This window comes from Canis lupus, chromosome 7 (assembly GCF_048164855.1).
Source record: "Canis lupus baileyi chromosome 7, mCanLup2.hap1, whole genome shotgun sequence".
NCBI lineage: Eukaryota > Metazoa > Chordata > Mammalia > Carnivora > Canidae > Canis > Canis lupus.
This window is the reverse complement of record NC_132844.1, coordinates 678437-703163: the sequence shown is the minus strand read 5'-3', so window position 1 is coordinate 703163 and position 24727 is coordinate 678437. Positions and strand designations below refer to the sequence as shown.

The window sequence follows — 24727 nt, the reverse complement described above, 5'->3', positions numbered from 1 at the left end:
GTGGCCACAATGGCCAGCGCTGTGGGCTCTGCTGTTTTACGTGCCTGCCGCCGGGGGGTGGCGGGTGCCCCGGAGCTGAGGTCCCCGTCTGCCGCGTCCGGCCTGGGAGTGGGGCTTGCTCACACCTGGAAGTGTTGGTACAGCAGCTGGAGACGGAGGGGGAGTGAGAGAAGCGGGCTGGGGACTCCGAAGGGACAGGGGTCGGGCCAGGCTGCACGCCGGGTGTCCCAGCTGCGGTGCGGGCTTGCTGGGGCCCCTCGGAGGCTACGTCTGAGGAGTAGGGGGATGGGGCGCCTCCATCGGGGGTACCCCGGGCGCCCGAACCAGGCTGCAGCCGTCCAGCCCGTGGACCGAGGGGTGCCGAGAGCGGCGTTTCTCAGCTTTTGACTTGACATCAACCCGCTTGCTTCCCTTTAACGTAATTCATCAAAATAATCCTAAATATTATGACTAAAAACACGTCAAGGCAATAAATAGTAACTGCAGAATATTTTTTCAAGTTACCTATTTCTCTGCTGCCCGCTTCTGTCCTTCCCTGAAGAGATCACTGCTTTGGGGACATGGCGGGACTTTTCTGTCCCCAGTCGCCGGCCCTGGACCGGGGCTGGCAGGTCCCCTGTGGTCCTGCCAATCGATGCCTGTGCGCCGGGGGCGTGTGGCACTGCCGTCCCCAGTAGACGGCCGTGTCCGTGACCGCTCTAAGCGCCACCCCCCCCCCGTTTCGCTGTCTTACTTCTGTTAGCTTCGTAGAACGAAAAGCCTTAAAAGAACGATTGAGAATAGCAAATCGCTGTTCTCGAATAAACTCAGCACAAAAATCTGTTGATGTGATTTTATTGCATCGTAAATAAGGTAAAACAGTTCATGCTTTAGTAAGTGAGGCACAGCTTCAAAGTTTTAAGCAGCAATATAAAAATACAGTACAGAGCATAAATAAATTACATCTTTTCCTTCCTAGCCAGATTCGGAAACCCTCGGCAGTAGCTATGGTTTCACGAGGATGGGAGACTCGAGGTCCATAGGGCAATGGTCTGTAAACCCACAAAATCCTGTTCCGTAAGACTCGACAGGGAGTCAGGTTAATCACACTCATATTAAATAAAGAAGATAGGTCAGACACCGATTTCCAAGTTGTGACAGGCACATGGAGAGCTTTTCTACAGTCACAGAAAAGCGTGAAAAGGTTCGTGGCTGAAGCACCCTGCCTCCCAGATCAATGGTGACATCACCTTTTGGCTCCTCGTCAGGGCTCTAACAAGTCCTAGGCACCTGTGTCCTCGAACAGATCTTGACGAAGGGGCTGGTAAGCCCTTGGGTAACGCACCATCGGAAGGATCTTGGGGCCTACCGTGTCTTTTACATTTGAATATTCAAGTATTTGAGTTCTACAAAGATAGGATACCCTCTGAATGGTTCCTACAAGGTTTCCTGTTAATCGGCAGAAACAGGCTTATTTTTTTTTTTAAGTGCTGAATTTCTGATACCGAATTTAATGACATAACTTAGCGTCACATTTTAGGGTTCCTTGGTGATCATTTTACTTTTTTTTTTTTTTACCCTACTAGGACTTTGAGGTTGAAATGTTTAAATACTGAAGGAGTTCACAGAAAACTTTATAGTCTTGGGACCACTGACTAGAAATTCAAGAGGGTCTTCACATATTCTTTACCATTGCTGCCCGCTTTTCCAGCAGGAGAATGGGTTGGTCTGAAAGCTCACATCTGTATTTGGAAAGTTAAAACGGGTCACTTTTTGGCCTACGTCCATATGCATTTTGTGGGGCGCAGCGGAATTGGGGAATGCCTCGTCAAGCAGATTTACGTGAGCTCGGTTGGGAATACGCTCACATTGGTGCCACCAGGAACCCTGAGAAAGAGGAGTGGACGTACTGGGAGGAGTACAGCCCGTTCGATCCCGTGTTGGGCAGCTGGAGCCACACCTGGTCGTTCTCTGTGAGCTCGAGCACGGCGCTCCCCGAAGCCTGATCCAGGTAGCCCTTGGTGTATTCGTCGTAGGTGTACATCACAGGGGTGCCGTTCTTATAGAGGCCCACCCAAACGTGGGTGCTTTTCACATGCACGTGGTAGGAGAAATAGTATGTTCCTGGGATCTGGCAGGTGAAGATTCCAGTTCTTGGGTCATAATGCTGTTGCTTGTTATACAAGATCTTATCAAATGGGATGGGAATACCCACGGCCGGGTAAGCTTTGGAGAGGATGACAGTGAACGCAGACATCGGCATTCCTGTTACTCCCTGGTGGGCGCTAACGAAAGGCTGTTGGCCTGCCTTTATGAAGCCCTCAGACGAGGCCGCTTGGCCCGGGGGGCCCGGGGGGCCTGGGGGACCTGGGAGGCCAGGCTCTCCAGCGTGGCCTCTCGGACCCGGAGGCCCTGGTGGCCCAGTGGGACCATTAAGCCCCTTAGTTGCCACGCCAGCTGGGCCAGGGGGACCTGGAATTCCTGGATCCCCTTTAGATCCAGGGAATCCGGGAATGCCTGGCGGCCCAATGGGGCCTCTGGTTCCTGGGATTCCAGGAGCACCTCTTGGACCAGTCTCACCATTGTGTCCAGGCGTTCCCTTAGCGCCTGCCGGGCCCACGGGGCCTGGAAGACCAGGAGACCCTCTGAGTCCAGCATCACCTTTAGGGCCCGGTAACCCTGAGTTTCCCTTAGGACCACTGCTGCCTGGTTCTCCGGGGTACCCCGGTTTTCCATCTAACCCAGAGGAACCCCTTTCTCCCTTTGCCCCAGGGTGTCCTGCAGGCCCCACTGGCCCCATCTCACCTTTAGGGCCTGGAATCCCTTGGTTGCCTGGGATGCCTTTTGGTCCTTGGGGTCCCATATTTCCGGGAGGTCCAGTCAGACCTGGTTCCCCGGGATGACCTGCCGGGCCTTGTTCCCCTTTAGCACCTGGACTTCCTGGAAGGCCAATGGGTCCTCTTTGTCCCTTTAGGCCTGGCAACCCCGGTTTCCCGAAGCCAGGAGCCCCTGGGGACCCAGCTATTCCGGGAGCGCCAGGGTGACCTTTTGTCCCAGGAATCCCTGGCTGGCCTGGGGCTCCTGGGGCTCCTGGCTTCCCAGTGCCTTCTGGTCCTCGTTCCCCGGGAGGACCTTGGGGGCCTGGTGGGCCAGCTGCTCCCCTCTCTCCTGGAAAGCCCCGATCACCTTTGATGCCTGGCTGTCCTGGAAAGCCAGTTTCACCTCTTTTTCCCACTCCAGGTGGGCCCGGGGGTCCCAGGGGACCCTGAGGGCCAGGAGGGCCTCTCTCACCTGGGCGTCCAGGAGCGCCATATCCTGTTTCCCCTTTCTGTCCATGCACACCAGGGACTCCTGGTGCCCCCTTTTCTCCTGGAAAGCCCCTGGGTCCTGGGGCTCCCATAGGTCCCTGTTGTCCAGGTTTTCCTGGAATAGTAATTCCAGCTGGGCCGGGGCTTCCGGGTGGCCCTGGTGGGCCCCGTGGTCCCGGTAAACCAGCTGGTCCAATATCTCCTTTTGGTCCAGATGGTCCTTTTGACCCTGGTTTTCCTGGCAGTCCTGGCAAACCTGGCTTCCCAGTGGCCGATGGTCCCGGTGGGCCAGGCAACCCCGGCTCTCCTTGGGGTCCAGGACTTCCGTGGCCTGGTTTTCCTGGTGGTCCTGATGGCCCTGGGTGCCCTCGAGGTCCAGCGGGGCCTTGTGGACCAGGAATACCTTGCTCTCCTCTTACTGATACACCTAAAAGACATCCCCGATAGAGAGAGAGAGAGAGAGGGAGAGAGAGACGATTAGTAATGACATCACACCATCAACCAGTCCATTTTGGCACACTAGTCTGAAATGGTTTCAGATCATACATTTTAGCGTATTTAAAAACACTGCCAGCGGGGATGGTGTCAAAAGACCATGGCTACCGTGATACTTGCTTTACATTCTATTATCCATGAAAATAAACCAGGCTTGAAGAATTCATCTAGAATAGTGGTACAGTGGAGGTATTTACCCCATTCATATTTGGAAAATCATCTACCTTGAGAGGAAAGGGGAAAAAGGTATATGACAGGAAAGGAACAAAAAGACAAATGCAGAATAAATGGGAAGACATTTAAGAACTATAGTATTTTTCTCTCAAAAGCTGTCCTATAAGACCTCAGTGAGGGATGCAGTTGATTCTAACGCACATCTTCCCCAGCCCTGCCGAACGCAGTGTAGACTGAGGCTGATTTTTTTCACCCTCAGGACATGCCATGAGCTCCTACGTTCTCCTGCAAGTGACTTAACATTGAAACAGAGAGCGGGTTAGAAGCAATGGGCAAGGTATATAAAATAGTATTGAAACGCTTATCTAAAGCCATCTTTGGTTAACACACATAGGTACTGTTGATTTCAGAGAGCTGTGGGTTCATGTGTTTTTTTGTTTTTGGGGGGGGTTTGTGGTTTAATATTTTATTGAGGGGTGAGAGGCAGGGAGAGGTGGGGGGCAGCTACAGCGGCCCCAGCCCCACCAGGGGGAACAGACCTCCCCACCCCCCGCCCCCCTGTGGGTTCATTTGAACCAAATACTTCTACTGATGTTATGTATTCAGTTCAGAAATCACTTATTTGCTGCCTGTGATATAAAAGGACTCTTGGGCACAAGTGTGGGGATGCACAAGACCCATCTTAGAGGAGCTTCAGTCTCAAAGGGAGTAACACAAGGGTCTGTGCATTAAGAAGTGTCCAGTGTCTTGGTTGTAGTCAAAGGCGGGATTTACCGGAACACTCTGGTATTAGGATGTATAATTGAGGGAATATTACCATGTCAGTCTTCAGGCAGCAATCATCATAAGCATCTCTTAGAAGGTACTTTCTTTCTCAGAGAAATTCTTTAATTGCTAGCAAAAATGGTAATAATTGTGATTTAAATGTCTGTTTGCAGAATTCATATTAAAACCATGCTCTATTTAATAGATTTCAGGAAGATAGATGAAATCCCTGCGTATCCTACTTAGGTTTTGTTGGAAAATGGTTCTCCGTTACAGTAGTTTTAGCAAATGGCCTAAGTATTGAATGATTTGGTCAAAACCCTGAAAATGACTTATGGCTATGACTTGAGCCACATCTTTTTTGTACAAAAGTGATTAGTGTATTTAAAATTTGTCCAAATCTTTAATGGCTTTAGAAATCAGAATGAATTCTAAATGAATCAGAATGAATTCTAATTCTATTGGAATTAATATTAAATGAATGGTAAATTGCCTTTGAGAACATATGCTTATGGGTATAGTTCACAGTTACTATTAATTGTTGGTACATTATTATATTTAAAAAATCTTTCAGGTTAACTGGCATGTAAGGAGTAGTCAGCCAACAGTAGTTGCTAATATTATTCTGTTGGGTAGAGATATTCCTGATATTTAAAATACATTTGGTGACAAATGAAATATAAAATACACAGGAGAATCATTAATAGATATGCTAAAATAGGAAAATCATTTTAGACTGAATATTTGTATTTTATACTAATTAGAGTTATATTTCATTCTGTAAATATTTAAACATATGGAGCTTTATTCACCCATGGATTTTCAATAAGAAAATCTGGAAGTCAGGAAGAAGACTATGAGAAAAATTAATTTATGGAAAAGATCTCAATATACTCATCTACATCATTGATAGATTGACGTTTTAGTGTACATGTATTACATATCTACAGGTTGTAAAGGGTTGTAATATATTACAAATAGAATAGATGAATAAATAGGATATAAAACAGCACATTTTTTTTTCAAATGCAAACTATGTTAGATTGGGGTTTGCCTCAACATCGGGCTCCCTGCATGGAGCCTGCTTCTCCCTCTGCCTGTGTCTCTGCCTCCCTCTCTGTCTCATGAATAAATAAATAAAATCTTTTTTAAAAAAATAGCCAAGATTATGCAGTTAAGTAAGGTGGGAAAATAGAAATATTTTTAACCTTCTACGAGTGGTACATGTGATTTTTAATTCAAGACTGTTTCATATGATCTTAGTAAACTATAAAAAGTCTGAATTTGTGATCATAGAGAGTGTAGCCGGTGATGCATGTCCTAGCATTTCACATTGCCATTCATCACTTCAAGGAAAGTAGTAGTTTTCCTTATATCTCTTATTCTTTCTTTCAGAACTTTCCTTTTTTCTCATATTTTACTTGTATTCTGAAGCATTCAAGAGTTTTCATTACCTGCCCATGTGTTTATTTTTAAACATTAAGCTGCCTTTCATGAAATGTTTTAAATTTCATCTTTCTTTTTAAGGAGATAATTTGCTGAAAAGGATGGTCTCCAGAAGCAGTCTTTATATGAAGTTCATAGCAAATATCCTTAGCATTATTGGCAAAGTAAAACATGTGACTATAATGCAAAAATACTAAGGGAAGGAAATTTGAATCCTGCAATCCATTCAGATGATTCAGGCTAATGCAGTAGACGTTTTACAGGTAGTTTGCGTCAGGTGTCATTCAAATGTGAGATCTAATCATAATCATGGCCCTGCTTTGAGGATCTGTTAGTCGTGTACATACATCCTCTCAGTTCTCTTCACAATATCTGAGAAAGCTGAACAGCTGGGGAATAGACTCAAGAACAAAGCTGAAACGTCTCCAAGGCGGCCCCACCAGTCCTCCCCCAGTGTGAGGAGGTGGAGAAGCCCCAGGAGCACAGCCAACACCTGAGTACCTTACAGTATTAATTCACTTAAACTTCGTACCGGCCCTTTGAGATAGCTGCTGCTGCTTTTAGGAGGGAGGAAACTAAGGCACAGAGAGGACCAGTGACTTACCTGAGGCCCCACAGGTAGTACAAGGCAGTGAAGAGTGTGTACTTGACCAAACCATATAAACCATATAAAAATGTATAAATCATTAGGAAAGCTGGTGCTTCCTTGGCCTATCAAATTTCTTGGAAAGGCATTAGATTTTATTTAATAACTAAGACTCAATCTTGTATATATTTGTGGGCCAGCCGAATCGGTTGTACAAGTAAACAGTGGCGAAGCATTTAGATATCTAAAGCTGCTACTCTCTTTATGTAATTGGCAGTTATTTCTAGTTAAGACATTGTAAGCTTCATTAATCTGTATTGGATTAATATTTTCTAGATTATGGGTAGTTATTTGTGCAAAAGCGTCATTTGAGGGAAGAATTTTCCCCACACAAAAGTTCTTAATGTTCTCCAGGCACATCTTTATACTCTGCTCACTATGTAAAGGACACCAATGTTCTTGAGTGGACCTACTTTTTCCATAAATCGTTTTAATATTTTGGGCAAACTCAGGAGTTTGAAAATAATTTAGCACCCAATAGTTAAAAAGCATTTTGCTAAAGAGACCATTAAGATTGTAGAAAGCAATAACCAGTTAGTTAGTACAGCAAAATATATAAAGTTTACCTTTACTCTTTATGGCATAGGGAATGAAGAACTGTGTCTTGGTGTTGGGTGGTGGTGGGCCTTTTATGCCCGTAGGTGTTTGGTATCGCTCAGCATAAAATTCTCCATGAACCAGGTTCAAGGACATTAGCAGCAAAAGGGCTGTTTGTGGCAGCATGTTCTCAGATGGATTCTGAAAAGGAAAAGAATAATTTCTTGTTAGTGACCTGTTTCATTTGTCTGATGTTGGACAGATGAATTCTTAATTTTATTAACTACCTTTTTTTACTTTGTCCTGTTCTTAATATATTTCATAAACCAGAATTAAAAATTTTTCTTTACATGGATATATGACTTAGTTCTTAGTGGAAACCACATTGCAAGTAATCAAGTAAAACTGAAGTGACTTTTAGAGAAGAAACACAGAAACCACAATTGGATGCCTGTATTAATAACTCAAGATCTTTAACATAGGTTAAAATATCCAGTAGTTTCAAAATAAACTAGGACATGATTTTACAGATATGGTTTTATTAGGACTCTTTTTGTATAGACTAACACAGATTAGACTTTCTGAGTACACTTCAGTGGAAACCCATTTTTTTTAAATGACAAAAAAAAAAATTAGTTAATTTATCAAGGCTTCTTCTGAAACAAGCTAACATGGAAGTCAAGCAGAGCGTCAAGTCCTAGACTTACCGGGGTGCTGGGAGTTCCTGGAGGTGGTTTCCTGACAGCTCTCGGAGCCCTCCTGTGTCCAGGTGAGCAGAAGGTACCCTCTCCACGGCTGTCCTGCAGTATTTATACTGTTTCTCCCTTACTTCATGAGGTTGCCCTGAGCTTAAGCTCCTCCCCCGAGAGGTGGAGAGTACTAATTATAGTGGAAAGTTCTATTGGGCAGGCAGACAAGATCAGGTTGGGCTCTCTTTCCTTGTTTTCTTATGGAAAAATAAACTCTTTGTCTTAAATACATATTAATAGTTTTAACCATGCACCATCTTTTTCTGAGATTTTATTTTGAAAGTTATTACTCCGATGTTTAGGTTGGTTCATGATGAGATGACAATACACCCTTTGTATATCTGAAAGGAGATTCTTGTGTTATTTGGTTGAAAATATTTGGTTGTATATAAAAGTAGGAAAGGAAGTCTTTTTTTTTTGTTTTGTTTTGTTTTTGGAGGGGGGGGAGTGTGGATTTAAACCATCATCTAAATTCTTCACTTAGGACGTAAAGCCAACAATGTGTCCTATTAATGTTCCTAAATTTTTATGCAAGTAGCTTACCCCAATTCTTACTTATTTTTGAGCTTGAAAAGAACAATTAAAATGTAGTTATGTTGTTTTATACCTTAGATTTTAGTGTAAGTCCTCAGACATTAATAAGAGAAATTTTAAATATTTTAGTATCTATTTCAGTTTTTACATATTAAATGTTTTAAAGTGTTCAGGCAGAGGCAAGATATCCATGAATTTGACAGTAAAGTTAGCAATATAATTACCCTGAAGGATTTAGATTCTTTATTTACAACACTACAGTATGTTCAGTAAATCGCTTCAAGTTTTATTGCTTAATTTTGGATTTTACTTTAAAGTTGCAGTAGGAGTACAAAAGCCTTAATAACTGATAATGTCATATCATGTCTAATTAAATAAGATTGTTGTGTTCATTTCAGAAGAAAAAAATTCCCCAAACTTTGCTTTCAGCTTTTTAAAAATCCCAGTGGCTTACCTTACAGTTTCCTTCAGGAATCTTGATTCAGCTCAATTAGAAACACAGATGAAAGTAAACATTATCATGGTCATTTTCAATGGTTAGAATTCTTAACAATATCAGGACTCTTTTTTTTTTTTTTTTTTTTTTTTTTTTTTTTTAATTTTTATTTCTTTATGATAGTCACAGAGAGAGAGAGAGAGAGAGAGAGAGAGGCAGAGGGAGAAGCAGGCTCCATGCACTGGGAGCCCGACGTGGGATTCGATCCCGGGTCTCCAGGATCGCGCCCTGGGCCAAAGGCAGGCGCCAAACCGCTGCGCCACTCAGGGATCCCCAATATCAGGACTCTTAAAGTCAGTTTTCAGGATCGTAAAAAATTTAATGTAACAGAAAGTCAAGAGACCAAATTCTGTATCTTATTTAATTCCATTGTTTTGGAGCTAAATTAAATCAACTGTGCAGGTAAAGTAGGTGAGAAGGAAAATTCTGTAACAGGCATAGATACAACATTTTTAAAACCTCTGCAGAATTAGAGGGGAATGGTTTTGGGACTGATTGATAACTGAAATAATTCAGTGTTTCACCAGTGGATGAAATAAAGGTTTGCTCTTTTTCTTATCCTTTCTCTTCCCTGCATATAATTTTCGGTATTTTTTTAGACTAAGCCTTTATAGAAATGTAAATGGGTAGCTCACCTTACTGACGGCCTTTCTCCTAACTCTTTTATTTTATTTTTTTTAAAGATTTTATTTATACATGAGAGACACACACACATGGGGGCGGGTGGCAGAGACACAGGCAGAGGGAGAAGCAGGCCCCATGCAAGGAGCCTGATGCGGGACTCGATCCCGGGACCCCGGGGTCGTCCTGGGCCAAAGGCAGGCGCTAAACCGCTGAGCCCCCCAGGGATTCCCTAACTCTCTTTTATTTTTTTTTTCCTAACTCTCTCTTTTATTTAAACCTTTCATTGGTGCCATGTATTAAAACCTATAACATCCTATATGTCTATATGAATATTCATAGATACTTATGAAATACGACTTTTATGTCAGTTGAGATTAATAGGAGAATTCAAAAATTTATATTCTAATCATTCTTTCATCATTTGGAGAATGTGGAACAGCTTTTGTGATTATATCATGTGCTGTGCTATGTCTGTAAGATCCCACAAAAGATCAGTGAGAGAAATGCCTACCCTCCATCTATTTGTGGCTCATTTGGATAAGATTTTGAAAAAAGCAGGTGAGGTAATGTGGATGCTCTTGAAGGCTAAGCTGTAGAATTTTTTTTGTTTTGTTTTGAATTTGTTTTAAAAGGAATTATTACAAGTACATATTCTAGTATTTTTGTATGTGTGTATGGATACACCCCCACACACCCACACCCTATTTGTTCGTAATTGAGACTGTTCCCCTGTTAGATACCCTTCGTGTGGAAGCACAGAAGAGTAAGTCTCAGCTCCTCACACTGTGCACCTGTGTCGCCCGTTTGCCCACCTGTGGCTACGCTGGCTATTTTCAGAGCTTCGCACCTCAAACTCTCTAGGTGTCTGTTACACAATGAAAAGGTTGGGCTCGGTTTCGAAGCTCCTCTCACCTTTAAAATTAGATTATTCTTGTGTTTGAGGTATTTTGCTGTTCCCCATGGTGAGACAGCGGGCTTGGCTCCGCTGAGTATCTATTAGAGACAAAGTCCATACCAGGAGGTCATATGCCTTCTTTTGGGGACATGTAAATACGTGTGGGTATTTGTCAATCTATATTCCCCTGTAACTTTGGAAAATGTGGTGTCTTTGTTGGATAAGGCTTGGACATTCAACCCTTTTCGCAAATAGTATACTTATTTCAGCACAGGGAATCTGAGTGCTGTTTGCTTTGTTAGTCACATTAGGAGCACTGTCTGGTCCAAAACAGATTGTAGAATCAGAATATTTGCTAGCCACACCCCGCCCAATTGTGTATTTAAAACTATTTTTATTCGGGGAGTTTACTTGTAGCTGTTTGAACCAACTCATCTGTGGCTTTCTGATGAAAACCTATTCCACTTAAAGCAGAAAGCCACGCTCTTGAAACTCAGTAACCTAAGTGAATTTTTACAATATCAAGTATGAATTTTTTTTTGCACATCTGCCATTTAGCTGCTCTGAGCTTCCCTATTCACTTTCACTACCCAGGGTCAGTCATTAATTCACCGAATTCTTTTTGAGTACCTCTGTGTGTCCAGCATGGGGATGAAAAGTGGGTGAATAACGTGCAGCCCCCACCCTTTCTGGGTTTGAACAGTGGTCCGCTGTCCGCCCCCACCCCGTCCTGCAGTCCTGAGGAACAGGACACAACCCTTCAGTGCTCCAGGTTCGGTGACATAGTAGTAGTTCAGAGACTCTGTTGTGCAAAAGCTCTTCAGGTGATCATGATGGACGCCTAAGTTGGAATGTCTTGGTCTGATACCGGTGTTCTGTTACCAGCTTGTTAATGCTACCTACATAATGTTTTGGTGGTTTTGTGCATATAGTTTTTGACTTTATTGTAGAAAATTTTAGTCTTATTTAGAAGTAGAGATTAGGGGCAGCCTGGGTGGCTCCCCGGTTTAGCACTGCTTTTAGCTCAGGGATTGATCCTGGAGACCTGGGATCGAGTCCCGCGTCAGGCTCCCTGCATGGAGCCTGCTTCTCCCTCTGCCTGTGTCTCTGCCTCTCTCTCTCTCTCTCTCTCTCATGAATAAATACATAAAATCTTAAAAAAAAAAAAGTAGAGATTAGGTATAGGGAGGGCCTAGGTACCCCTCACCCCATTTAAACTAATTTCAACTCCCTGTCACTCAGCTCTTCCATTCACCGTACCTCAAAATTGTAGACAAATATACATGGTCTCAGTTCACCTGTAAATATTTCAGTACACTGAAATGAGTCATTTTTCTCTAAAACAAAATCTTCATTGTACCTAAAAAATCAACCATTGCTTAATATTATCAAATCTTTTACTCCATGTTCAGATTTTCCCAGTTATCTTAATGTATGTACACACATATGTGTCTATATGTAAGTGCATACATATTTACACATGAACATGTATAGAAACATACCCACATATGTGTAGTGTGTGCATATATGTACATACTCATATGTTTTTATTGATCCGTGTACTGTTTGTTCAAATTCGGTTCATGAATTATCCCTAATTTATATGTTCCTGTTAATGTCATTTTTGTCTTCATGTCTCTTTTTTTTTTAAGATGTTATTTATTCATGAGAGACACAGAGAGAGAGAGAGAGAGAGGCAGAGACCCAGGCAGAGGGAGGAGCAGGCTCCATGCAGGGAGGGAGCCTGACGCAGGACTCGATCCCGGGTCCCCAGGGTCACGCCCCAGGCCGAAGGTGGCGCTAAACTGCTGGGCCACCGGGGCTGCCCTCTTCATGTCTCTTTATTTCCTTTGTAGTCTATTTGTTGAAAAACGGGGTCATCTGTTCTGTACAATGTCCCACAATCTGGATTTTATTGTCACTTAAAATACTTTTCTGTACCCTGTATTTCCTGTAGATTGGTAGTTAGAGCTAGAGGTTTGATCTCCTTCAGGTTTGAGACTCACACACACACACACACACACACACACACACAAATACTTTTTTCAGTGAGTGCACTTCATAGACCGTGGTATGTGGTGTGCTTCCCTCAGGAGGCCCTTCCACTGCTGGTTGTCTCTTGTTTTGTGGTGTTGCTAGGCCTGCATCATTACCTAGATCCATTATTTCATTGGAGGTTACAAAAGGGTGGTATTTGAATTCTGTCGTTCTTCCTCTGTTCATTAGCTAGAATACTTCCATAAAGAGAAACACTCCTTCATTAACTACTCGGTTACCTCCAGGTGCAGAGAAAAAGGCAGGAGAAGTGCCTTATCAGTGTGCGACCTAATAAGCTTGTTTTTCCAGCATCCTCCGGAGGTGACCCCACGAGGTGTTTGAGTATCATCATACACTCATGGATTTAAATATTGTATGTGTTTAAAATCCAAGACAGTTATTATTCTTATTATTGCTCAGATTTGCCCCCGTCTTTGGTTAGCAATATACTGACCGATATACTACACTAAAATTCCCAATTCTCATGACAGTAACAGAGTTATTCGTTTGCTTGGTTCCATAACACTCACAGTTCCTCAGTAACAAAACCAACATTCGCACCACATTATTGAAAAGAGTCTAAAATTATTTTTGCTGTTCTTTTAGTATTTCTACTAAAGCTATATAGTCAAATTACTATGCTTTAGAGTCAAAACAGCTCTTCATGTTACCCAGTTTACTGTTAGGTTTATTTGTTTCGTCTTGCTTTCAACTTTTAGAAGTATTCTTTTTAAATTTAATTTTGTCTTATACTCTCCTAAAATACTTACAGTTCCAATGGTATGCTGATAAATGTTAAACAACTGGCTTGGGGACTCGGAGCTATGTTTGCTGATACCCATGATGTAAAGACTCCCACCATGGCCAGTTTCAGACCACCAAGGCAAAGACAAGTGGCTCACAAAATACCTGAACATTTATCAAGAACCAGTACAAGCCAGCCTCAGTATATATTGCATATTTCTCAAGTCAAATTTATAAAGCCAGGAATATTCGGAGAAGCCTGGCTTCTATTACTGATCTCTCCACCCCATTTTTACTCTCTTTCTATAATCTTTTTTTATTCTTTTAAATCTTATTTATTTATTGATGATAGACATAGAGAGAGAAAGGCAGAGACACAGGCAGAGGGAGAAGCAGGCTCCATTCTGGGAGCCTGACCACCCAGGGATCCCCTATAATCTTTTTTTTTTTTAAAATCTGACTTGGTTTATTCTTTTATTATTTTTTAAAATAGATATTCATTCATATCCCCTTCCAGTTTCTTAGATAAATGGCATCATAAAATACATACTATATGCTACCACTTTTTAATGTAATAGTTTGTCTTGGAGACCCTCGCATAGCATTAGGTAAAGGGTGGCCCACATTTCCTTTTTACAGCTGCATAGTGCTCCAGTGTGTGGAGTACTAAACTATGTACTAAAGCTCCATAGTTTTACACACATGTCCCTGTGGTGGACGTGTGTTATTTCCTCTTTCACTAATACAAATATTTCTACAGTGAATTATTTTGTATGTGTGTATTTTTTGGCCAGAATATCTTTGGCAGAGATTTTTAGAACTGGGAATTACAGGTCAAAAGGTAAACTCGTGTGTAATTTTGTGACATACCATTGAACCCCCCTCATAGGTCATGTGTCATTTTGCATTTCCACCAGCAAAATAGGAGAATGCTTGTTTCCTCACGGCCTCACCAACAGGATAGGTTGTTTAGACTTTGTTGAATTTTTATATTTTTGCCCATTTTGGAGCTGAAAACTGGAATCTTGATCTCGGGGTACTTTTGATTCCTCTCACTGAGCATATGGTTGGGCATCTTTTCCTGTAGTTAAGACCATACTTCCAGCTCGATCTTCCTGGAAGTGTTCTCTGTCTTAGGAACATAAACCTCTTTTCTGTGATACAGTTTACACATATCCTTCCCAGTTTGTCCTTTGGGTTTTTTTGCTTATGTTTTTTTAACATTTGAAATTTTCTTTTAAGACCTGTACACTTTTAAGTCAGAATATTATTGTTCTTTCATAGACTCAGAGGTGTAAGGAACATGAGAGGTCATCTAGATCAATCATCTTATTCTTCACATGAGGAAACTGGCTCCTGTGCTAGGATGTCTCCTTCCCTAATGTTCAATTGAGTTAAATTTCTGAAATGAAGAGCTGTTGTCGAGAGAACCCATTGAAAGAAAATGCCACCGACTAAGCTAATATGCTCATTTCCTTACCCAAGCAGGACACTGATTTTCCTGAGTCCCTAATTCTTCAGTATTTTAACAGGGGAGCTGGGAAAGGTTCCCAGAAGTGTCATGAGGGCACTTAGAGACCCACAACATCCACCACCTCACTGTACCTCATTCCTCTTGAAAATAATTTAAAAGAACATTCGTAGGTGCTATTACAGAGCCCAGGAGCTAAAAATGCCCTATTTGTGTAAACAGTCTAATGTGGCTTAGTGGTTAGATACCTGCTGAAGGCTTGAAAGGAGAAATTCATGCATAAAAACAGGTGTTTATGAAATCCCTGAAACTTCAGGCCAGGTCAAGAAAAACAGAGTCATTTAAGAAGTTTGAACAAGGGTTTTATATTCTATTTTCTATTACATATAAATGGCTATATTACTTAAAGAACTCATGGTTCTGTGCCACACATGCTTCATGACATCACCATCTTTCCATAGTAACCTGCTGAATTTAAAAAAAAAAAAACAGAGCTTCGTGGCTCCTTGACCTCCGATCTTCTTGGCCACCCAAGAGACTCTCAGCTATTCAAACATGTTCTACTCTATTTATGAGTTCAGCTTCACGTGCAGTCTCTGCTAAGTTGGAAGGAGAAATTAGGCAGAAAGTTAAAGTGTAGAAAATTAAATTTTCAATTGGGGAAGACACTTTCTATTTGAATCTTTTTACTCCCCTGCTTATTATCATACTTTGAACAACTCCACAGTCACCACGTACCTGTAAATACAAAGTACTTGGAGGTACCCGAGTACCTACAGGTGCAAAGTACTTGGAGGGTACCGAGTGCCTACAGGTACAAAGCAAGGTATTTGCAAGTGGCAGCACAGACCATCGAGAACCCCACCCTCACTGTTGCTCATGCAGCTCTTTAACTTACCTGTAACAATTGAAATACACTCCAGATTTTTCAGTTTAGGTACTGCTGGGCCCTATTGTACTTAGCCTTTGAGCAGATAACTTTGTTCCGTGGGCGGCAGGCCTCTGCCCCTAACTGTGAGCTGGTGCTAAGGGACCCGTCTTCCTGCCATCTCTGGCCCATCGGTTGCCCTGGCCAGGTCACCTGGCCTTCTTGCCCCTGGTTTCCTCATCCGTAAAAGCCCAAACATCTGCTTACTTGCTTTCAGATTTTCAAGGTAATCACTGTTTAGAGAAAATGTAGGAAATAGAAAGTAAAAAAAAACGTGTACACTGTAGAGATATAATGACTGTTAATAGTGGTGTTTTCCCCCCAGTGACCTTTTTGAAGCTAAAACTCCAATTATCTTTAATCACCTGTAAGTCAAAATAACTCCTGCCACTTCTGATGGACAGTAAGGCTGAAATGTAGAATGCTACAGTCCTATCCTGTTTTGGTTGTTTTTAATATTTGGTTTAAATTCAATTTGCCACCATACAGTGTAACACCCAGTGTTCATCCCATCAGGTGCCCTCCTCGGTGCCCGTCACCCCATCCCTATCCTGTTTTCGCTATTTCTCTTAGGAAACTTGGAAGGAGAGTTAAGATATATGTGGAGTGGTGGATAGTGCCTGAGAATGATCAACAGGTGTGAGCGATGATGATGTCAAAGAAGTAATTGTCTCTCATTACCTGGGACCCTTTATAGCGTCACTCTTCTCAAGTGTTCGCCAAACTTTTTTTGAGCCTCTGCTGTGTCGCATTTGCTAGGTTAGGTTCTGCTGCTACTGATGCCCTTAGTCTCCTGGGGAGGCAGATAGCAAACACAGCCTCTCACGGCCGTTGCTTAGGCTTCTTTTAGAATCTAGAATACACAGATTTGGGCGTGAAAGGAAATCCAGGTGCGGATCGTCACACAGCGTGCTCTCATCACACTCCGTACTCCTTTCTGAACGTCACTCCAGGACTATTGGTCATTTATCATTGAAACTCCATCTGAGGGATCCCTGGGTGGCGCAGCGGTTTGGCACCTGCCTTTGGCCCAGGGCGCGATCCTGGAGACCCGGGATCGAATCCCACGTCGGGCTCCCGGTGCGTGGAGCCTGCTTCTCCCTCTGCCTGTGTCTCTGCGCCTCTCTCTCTCTCTCTCTCTGACTACCATGAATACATAAATAAAATCTTAAAAAAAAAATCCATCTGAACAGGAAGTACCTGGTACAGAGCATGAACTTCATAAATATTTGTAGGATGGGGGCACCTGGGTGGCTCCGTGGTGGAGCATCTGCCTTCAGCCCAGGGCGTGACCCCGGGGTCCCGGGATCGAGTCCGCATCGGGATCCCTGCATGGAGCCTGCTTCTCCCTCTGCCTGGGTCTCTGCCTCTCTCTCTCTGTGTCTCTCATGAATAAATAAATAAAACCCTTAAAAAAAGAACGAGAAAAGGGTTTTTTCGCTATGCTTCAGATGCTACTGCAGCTTGTGGATCAATATACCATCCCTGGTCGTGTTTTTAAAAACATTCTTACCTGCTAAACCAAGATGTCTTCTATAAAGCGATGCCTGCAGTACGTGCAAGTTCGTGTGCAAAACCAGATGCCTTTTAGGGTTGTGAAATGTGTCAGGCAGTGTCCGGCTGAGTAGCTAACCTATCTTAAGTTCTTCCCGGGTGCTCAGAGGTACAATTCGAAGCACTTTTCATATCTTTATTTCACGAAAATAGGTGACAGTACCCCATCTTTAGACATGAAGAATTGAGGTCCTGAGAAGCATCCTAGCCAACATCACATAGTAGGTTATGGTAGTTACAGTGTTCTGTGGCTCTATGGTAAGGATTTAGGTGGGATCCAATGTAATTCTGAGCATATGACTTTAATTCGGACTATTTAACTTAATTGTGTGCAAGTATGATTCCACTACAATCATCCTCTCAGATTGGTGGAAACGTTTTTTCATTAATTCAGATTTTGCTAATTAAAAAAGAAACTGCAATGAGTGCTGATGGTGCTTATCCTGAAGAAATGTCAGTATGCTTAATTCATAGCACATCATAGCCTCTTACAATGACTGAAAGGAGGGTGAGTTTACTAAAAAATTCTCAATGTTTTGGGAGACATTTGACTTCTTATAATTTTTTAATTCTAACAATGGATAAACTGTAGTAAAAGTTAAAAGATAATTTGTTCTAAAAAAAGAGATCCCATTTAAGAAACCTTTATGTGGGGTTCTCAGCTTGCTTCAGAGAGTTCGATGGTTTTTTTGTTTTTTGTTTTTAAAAGCTGCTTATGAATGGATTTATAATTTGAACTCTCTTGCTAGTGTGTCTTAGTAAACTTTCAGCTGCTTTTTCAAATGCTAGTATTTCTTTAGAAACTCAGTTTTGAGCTAATGATTGATTCCTGTGTTTAAATCACTCCTGCCCTGCAAATGGAAAATCTGGCACCAGAAACCTTAAAGACACTTACAATTTAGTATTATCTCGTATCGAACTGGGACTGGCACACTATCAAAGAATCCTTTTTCCTCCAAATTTAGGTAAGTTCAGCAGTATGTATAATATTGAAAGTTGTGTTCCAATGTAAAGCTTCATTGGTGTAACACCACCTCTTAGCTTTGAGATCATTGCAATTTCATTAGTTAGAATTAGTTTTTAGACATAATTTATAAGTGGAGTTGATCAGGTTGGCATTAGAATCTATATTGGATTTTGCAAGAAGTGCTACTGACTTACAAATGCTAATGAGGTACACAGATCTAGAATTTCATTTTTGGATCCCCATTTTTATAGAATTTTATAATTAGCACAAGTTAAAAATGACAAAGAATATTTATTTTAGAGAGAGATAGGGAAGAGGGCAGAGGGAGAGGGGAAGAGAGAATCTCACCCAGACTCTGCACTGAGCGCAGAGCCTGACATGGGGCTCGATCTCACGACCCTGAGATCGTGACCTGAACCAAAACCAAGTCAGAGGCTTAACCGACTGAGCCACCCAGGTGCCCCAGGATTGTTCTTGATTGCAGGTTTGATGTTTAAGAGAATGAGAATAGCTACTTGGATATTTTCCATTTTGTCTCCAGTCCTGCTTTTGGTTATTTTCCCTAAGCCATGGTTTCTCACATTGGTAAATAATGCTTTTTGATTTTGCAACCAGTAGCGTTTATATAATTGTAGCCAAGAAAAGCCTAAAAGCTTAATTTGGGAAAAGGCATATTGATCATATATGACATAAAATAGTAAGTCACAAAAGACAGATGTATGTTTCTAGTATATAGCACAACTATAAAAAATGCAGATGTAATGAGAAAAGAATTATTTGACAAAATATTAGTAGGAGAATTTAGGGGGTAAAACTGACCTTACTTATTACCAAATGTATGTTTTAGGGGGTGAAAGCTCTCAATCTATTAAGTAGCAGTTTGTGGGTAATTAAGTTACAGGCTCAGAATTCTATGTTATTTGGTGCAGATGTTAAACTCGTATAGATTTTAGGTGATAAAAGTACTATGTTTAGGCTCAGTTGGGTTAAGCACTGGACTGTTGATTTCAGCTCAGGTCATGAGCTCAGGGTCATGGGATCAAGCCCCAGGTGGGGCTCTGCACTTAGCGGAGAGTCTGCTCGCGATTCTCCCCCTTTCCCTTTGCCAGCGCCCCCCAGCGCCTGTACACACACACCCCCTCTAAAATAAATAAGCTGTAAAAAATTAACATTCTAAAAAATAATAAAATAAAATTATTATATTTAAAGGATTCTATTTAAAAGCTGACCTCACTATAATATTGAAAAATATTGTATTTGAAAACCATTTATTCTTAGATCTTATGTTACCCTTAGTATTGATACAAAAATTCCTGGACATTCTCATGCCTATTATATGCTATAGTGTAACAGTATTGAACTGCTTTTAAAGCGCACTTGACTGTGTTAATGCAATGGTAGTAAATTTATAAGAATTTTAAAAAACATCTCAGCTGACGATAAAGAGCACTTCCATATTTTTAAATTTAACTTTATAGCACTTTAGGGCCCTATTTTTCAATTGAGATGTGTACATGGGAGCCACGTATATGAGCTATGTGGTTCTTTAGCCATTTCTTGACTTGGGAGGAAAGAAGGAAATAAGAATTAGACTTTGTTTTGCTTAAGAGACTTATAAATATTGTTGTCTTCTTCCATTTATATAAAGGTTACCTGCCTGTGAGACCCTAGGAAAGCACTGGAGTCTTCTCTTGGTCACTTTTAAATGTCATTCTGTGATTATCACTGTAATTAGATCTGATTCGACTTTGTCTTCCTATTGGGTTTGTATTCATTGACACATCTTCTCAGTGTTGGGTACTTTGCTTTTCTCATTTGACTCCCAAGAACCTCGTATGACAGATGTCAGCCTTATGTTGTGTGTAAGGAGACCGAAGCCCGAGAGGAGTTCCAGAGGGTCAGTAAACCAGTAGGTGCAGAGCAGAGTCTGGATGCCGGGTTCAGAGGCTACAGTGGCATTTTCCACAAGAGCATGCATCCAGGTATTTTCAAATACTCTTCTTTTGAGGCACCCAGGTGGCTCAGTCGGTTAAGCATCTGCCTTCGGCTCCAGTCACGGTCCCGGGTCCCGGGTCCCGGGATCGAGCCCTGCATCGGGCTCCCTGCGCCGCAGGGAGTCTGCGTCTCCCTCTCCCCATTCCCTCTGCTTGTACTCTCCCTCTGTCTCTCTGTCAAATAAGTAAACACAATCTTTAAAAAAAATAATAAATACTCTTCCTTTGTTTAATTTTCTGTGATTGTTACTTAAATCAGTCAACTCTTGCCCAGGTTCCGCGCCTTATAAACTGTAGCTGAAACGCTAACCTAGCAGTTCATATGGCTAATAGAGTAGAAGCAACTCCTTTGCTCTTCTGGCCACGTTGTGCCTCTTCCCTCCTCTGCCATCATTGCTTTCCACTGTTTTGAGAACAAAGACCCGTTTTTTCAGTGTATACAACTAAGGAAGCTTTGATACATACATAGTATACATGACTTTCTTATACAGAAGCAATAATACTAACACAGCGAACATACAGACATCTGCTGCCCCCTAAAGAAACACCCATTACTACTGCTTTTTTAAAAAGATTTTATTTATTTATTTATTTATTTATTTATTTATTTATTTATTTGAGACAGATTGAGAGAGAAAGAGCCCAGAAGGAGAGGGAGAAGCAGGGGCCTCCCCCTGAGCAGGAGGCTCCATCTGATGTGGGGCTCGATCCCAGGACCCCAAGATCATGACTTGATGCTTAGCCAATTGAGCAACCCAGGCAGCCCCGTGACTCCTGCTTTCCTGCATCCCCCGTGTAGGGAACTCTGCAGAATTGTGTGTCTGTCATTCCCTGTCTTCATCGGAAATCTATCCTCCCACATCCCATGCCCCAAAAACACACATATACATATCCCACAATAATTTTTTGTCACGTTTTCAAAGTATATTTAAAGGTATTACACTGTGTGTGTGCTTTCACAACTTGTTTGATATGACGTTACGTTTTTGAGATCCATCCATATTAACGTGTGTAGCTGTTATTCATTTTTCACGGTGACATACGTATTCCCATTATGAGTAATCAGAATTTATTTTTGTTCATTTGATGATGGATATTTTAGCTAAGTTTTATTTCTTTGCTATTAAAATAATGCTGCTTTAAACATTCTTATACATGGTCCCTGGCTACCCACCAAAGAATTTTTCTTGTGACTATTACCCAGGAATGGCATACTGAATATATATATTTTCTGTTCCACTGGCAAATGCCAAATTGTTTGCTAAAGCCATTTTATGTTTTACCAGCAGGGCATGAGTTACAACCACCTGGTATTATTTAAATTTTAAAGGTTGCCAATCAGTAGTTGTAAAATTCCATCTCATTAGATTTTTATTTGTATATTCCAGATTTCTAAGGAGGGTAAGAATAGTTCCATGTATTGATTGTATTTTCTCTCAATGCCTCTTTATACCTTTGCTCATTTTTTAATCAGCTTATCTTTTATTATTATCGTTTTTTAACATTCCTTACATATTTTAGATATTAATTTTCATTAGTTATATGTGTTGTGGATATATGGCACCTTTTGTGTTATCTGAAGCTATCATCTAGCCAAAAAAGGACTATTTTTAAAATGACTCCTTGAGACCCAATAAGTTCTTTTCTTTTTTTTTTTTAAGAGGAAGTTTTCTTTTTTTTTTTTTTTTTTTTTTTTTTTTATGATAGTCACAGAGAGAGAGAGAGAGAGAGAGGCAGAGACACAGGCAGAGGGAGAAGCAGGCTCCATGCACCGGGAGCCCGATGTAGGATTCGATCCCGGGTCTCCAGGATCGCGCCCTGGGCCAAAGGCAGGCGCCAAACCGCTGCACCACCCAGGGATCCCCCAATAAGTTCTTATATTACCCTTTTCCCAACTTACCAGTGGGACTTCAAGCTCTTATTTATTCAGGATTTGACATCTCTGTGAAAGATGGTGGAGAAAAAAAAATTTTTTTTCGATGAATTTTCTTTCTCTAAAAGACCATTCCTTTTTATAGAATTTGCAATTCTAACATAACTTGTAAAGGTTCTGTATAAATCACTAACAGAAGTTTATATTCAACATTTGAAGTCAAGTAAAAGGTATATATTTCTCCTTGTGCAATAGTAACTAGCATCACATTCTCTGGATGGGAGTCCTGATTATTTCAGTGAGTGTGTTTCTGAGAAAAACACTGTACATGTGAGATGTTTCTAGCCTAGAATATGTATAAGAATTACTTTTTCAGGAAAATATTCAAGTTACTTGGATGAAAACTCAAAAAAGATTTGTTACCTCTAATTTTCATTTAATAGCTGATTTGTAGTACATGATACAAATGGAATTGATGCTATTGATGACATTATTATATTTTACTTTTACATTTGCACAACTTTTTGTGGGGGCTAAATGGATACCATTTCTAAAATATGAAACTAATATTCACAGGTGTTCTATTTTATGTTTAGAATTTGTAGAACCAATTTTAGTAATTTAATTTTAAAAGCAAGAATATTGCAAACTTTGTTTTATTAATACCATTTTGGGGTTTTTTTAACCTGAAAAAAAAGAAACCTGGCATATTCTTAGAAGAAAGTAGGGGTTGCATTGAGTTGAAAAAAACATTTTTTTGATACCATAAAAACCAAAACCACATGCAACCTAAATTGGCTACTAAAAAAAGCATCTCTTTAGTTTCAGGTTTCATATTTTATATTTAATGACCTATTTTATGTGTAATGATGTATTTTATATATGTCAATGCCAGTTTTATTCAAACTCATTTTTCACGCTTAAAACGTTAAATGAGCTTGCAACTTCTGATAATTTTGTTGAAAATTTTTGGAATCTGAAAATAAACCTGTACAGGAAAAGGAGATCCTTTGTTTATATGTGGTAAAAATTAAGGTTTGTGCTTATAGTGAGAAATGTCTTTAGTGACCTAGGCACGTTGATCGAATGGTAGCTCAAAGCAGTTCGTGGCAGTGGCTTGGAGTTCAGCAGGAAGGAATCAGTGAAGCAGGTATTTATAGTGTCATTTGGCACAGCTTGTCTCATTTCTTCTCCTGTCTTGCTAACCTGCCTTCAGACTGCAGAAGATGCAAACTCCTGCATTTATCAGCTCTAAGAGAGATTTTCTCGTTGTAAAGGGCTTTGTTCTGTAAGCCCCAGCGTCTTTACACGGATTAGTCTGAATACATGGGAATCAAGCAAATGCCCCCAAATATCTGGATTAACTGTTCTCTGTACGTTATGATGAGAAAGCCTGATGAATGAAAACAGACATTATGATTTATATCTTATTTGGAAAAAACTATGGTTTTTCTTAATACACATTTTGCTATTATTGTGAAATTTCTGGAGACAGGATTTTGTTATGTTGAATAATTTTTAGGAGTAATATCAAAATGCCTGATACTTACGCAAATCTGTCTCTGGCATGGAGAATATTTGAAGGAGTTTCCACCAATACAGATAACATCAGAAGGAATAGTCATGTTACATTTTCCCACATTCTTATTTTCACTTTTTGTTTCAGAATGAATTAGTTCTACTACTTACAGATCTTTTTTCCCTATGAAAACTGCCACAAGTCACACTGTCCTTGTTAGCTACGGTTAAGGAATGGGAATGTGCCATTTTGTTATGGCTGTAAGTGCAGGATTTTGCTGTGCTGTGTATTTGGGTATCTGATTATGTATATTTTTAAAGACAAATTGATCATCTTATGGATAAGCCTAGGAAATAAATTATTTACTGAAAAAATTCATTTCATTATAATCAAATCAAGAAAGATTATTATTACTACTACATGGTTGAATTTGTAATAGTGTTTGATTATGTAGATGGGACTAGAATGCTTTAGACCTTCTCACAACTTGGGGAAAAATTCAAGAGGTTGGGAGCCTTTTTCTTTATGATTTTTCACATAATGCCAATAAATATGGTATGGTCATTGATTTTTTTTTTTTTTTTTTGGAGTGAGAGTATCCAGAGCTCATTTATTACTGGCCATTCTGGATTTGGATATTTGGATTTCTAGAGTTTTGTATAATTGGGATCTCTTTTCGTAACAGAAAGTATGAAAGCAAACCCTTATTCTTGTTATGACATTGAAATATAAACTCAAAGGAGAGCACTATGATTCATATACTGAGCTGCTAAATATGCTTATTGAACTTGTTTTTCTTAGTTTTCTATATTACTTTAAGTATAAGATTCTAAGTGAAAACCTTAAGCATTTGAATATATTTAATTTAAATAAACTTTGAGGGCAGCCTGGGTGGCTCAGTGGTTTAGCGCCCGCCTTCAGCCCAGGGCGTCACCCCGGGGTCCCAAGATTGAATCCCACATCGGGTTCCTTGCAGGGAGGGAGTCTGCTTC

The 24727-nt window shown here is 40.9% G+C and overlaps 2 protein-coding genes and 1 long non-coding RNA gene across 4 annotated transcripts in view; 2 read left to right on the top strand and 1 right to left on the bottom strand.

The window, feature by feature from the left end:
- The window catches only part of NT5DC1 (5'-nucleotidase domain containing 1), a 119194-nt gene that overhangs the window by 12381 nt on the left and 82086 nt on the right, over nucleotides 1-24727 (top strand). The window lies entirely within an intron of this gene.
- Nucleotides 1413-8280, bottom strand: COL10A1 (collagen type X alpha 1 chain). The gene is made up of 3 exons (XM_072831668.1): nucleotides 8058-8280; nucleotides 7380-7551; nucleotides 1413-3714 (listed from the first exon to the last, which is right to left on the bottom strand). The coding sequence occupies exons 2-3, from the start codon at nucleotides 7534-7536 to the stop codon at nucleotides 1844-1846; spliced, it is 2028 nt and encodes a 675-aa protein (XP_072687769.1). The 5' UTR covers nucleotides 7537-7551; nucleotides 8058-8280; the 3' UTR covers nucleotides 1413-1843.
- LOC140636467 (uncharacterized) lies at nucleotides 7996-24263 on the top strand. Its single transcript, XR_012033646.1, has 3 exons — nucleotides 7996-8119; nucleotides 18259-18347; nucleotides 20177-24263. It is a non-coding gene; the product is annotated as an uncharacterized lncRNA (long non-coding RNA).

Bases quoted from the DNA above. Each gene is read 5' to 3' on its own strand.
- COL10A1 (XM_072831668.1), bottom strand. From the start codon at position 7,536: ATGCTGCCACAAACAGCCCTTTTGCTGCTAATGTCCTTGAACCTGGTT. The intron at 3,715-7,379 runs GTAAACTTTATA...GATGTCTTTTAG, and splicing joins CTATGCCATAAAGAGTAAAG to GTGTATCAGTAAGAGGAGAG.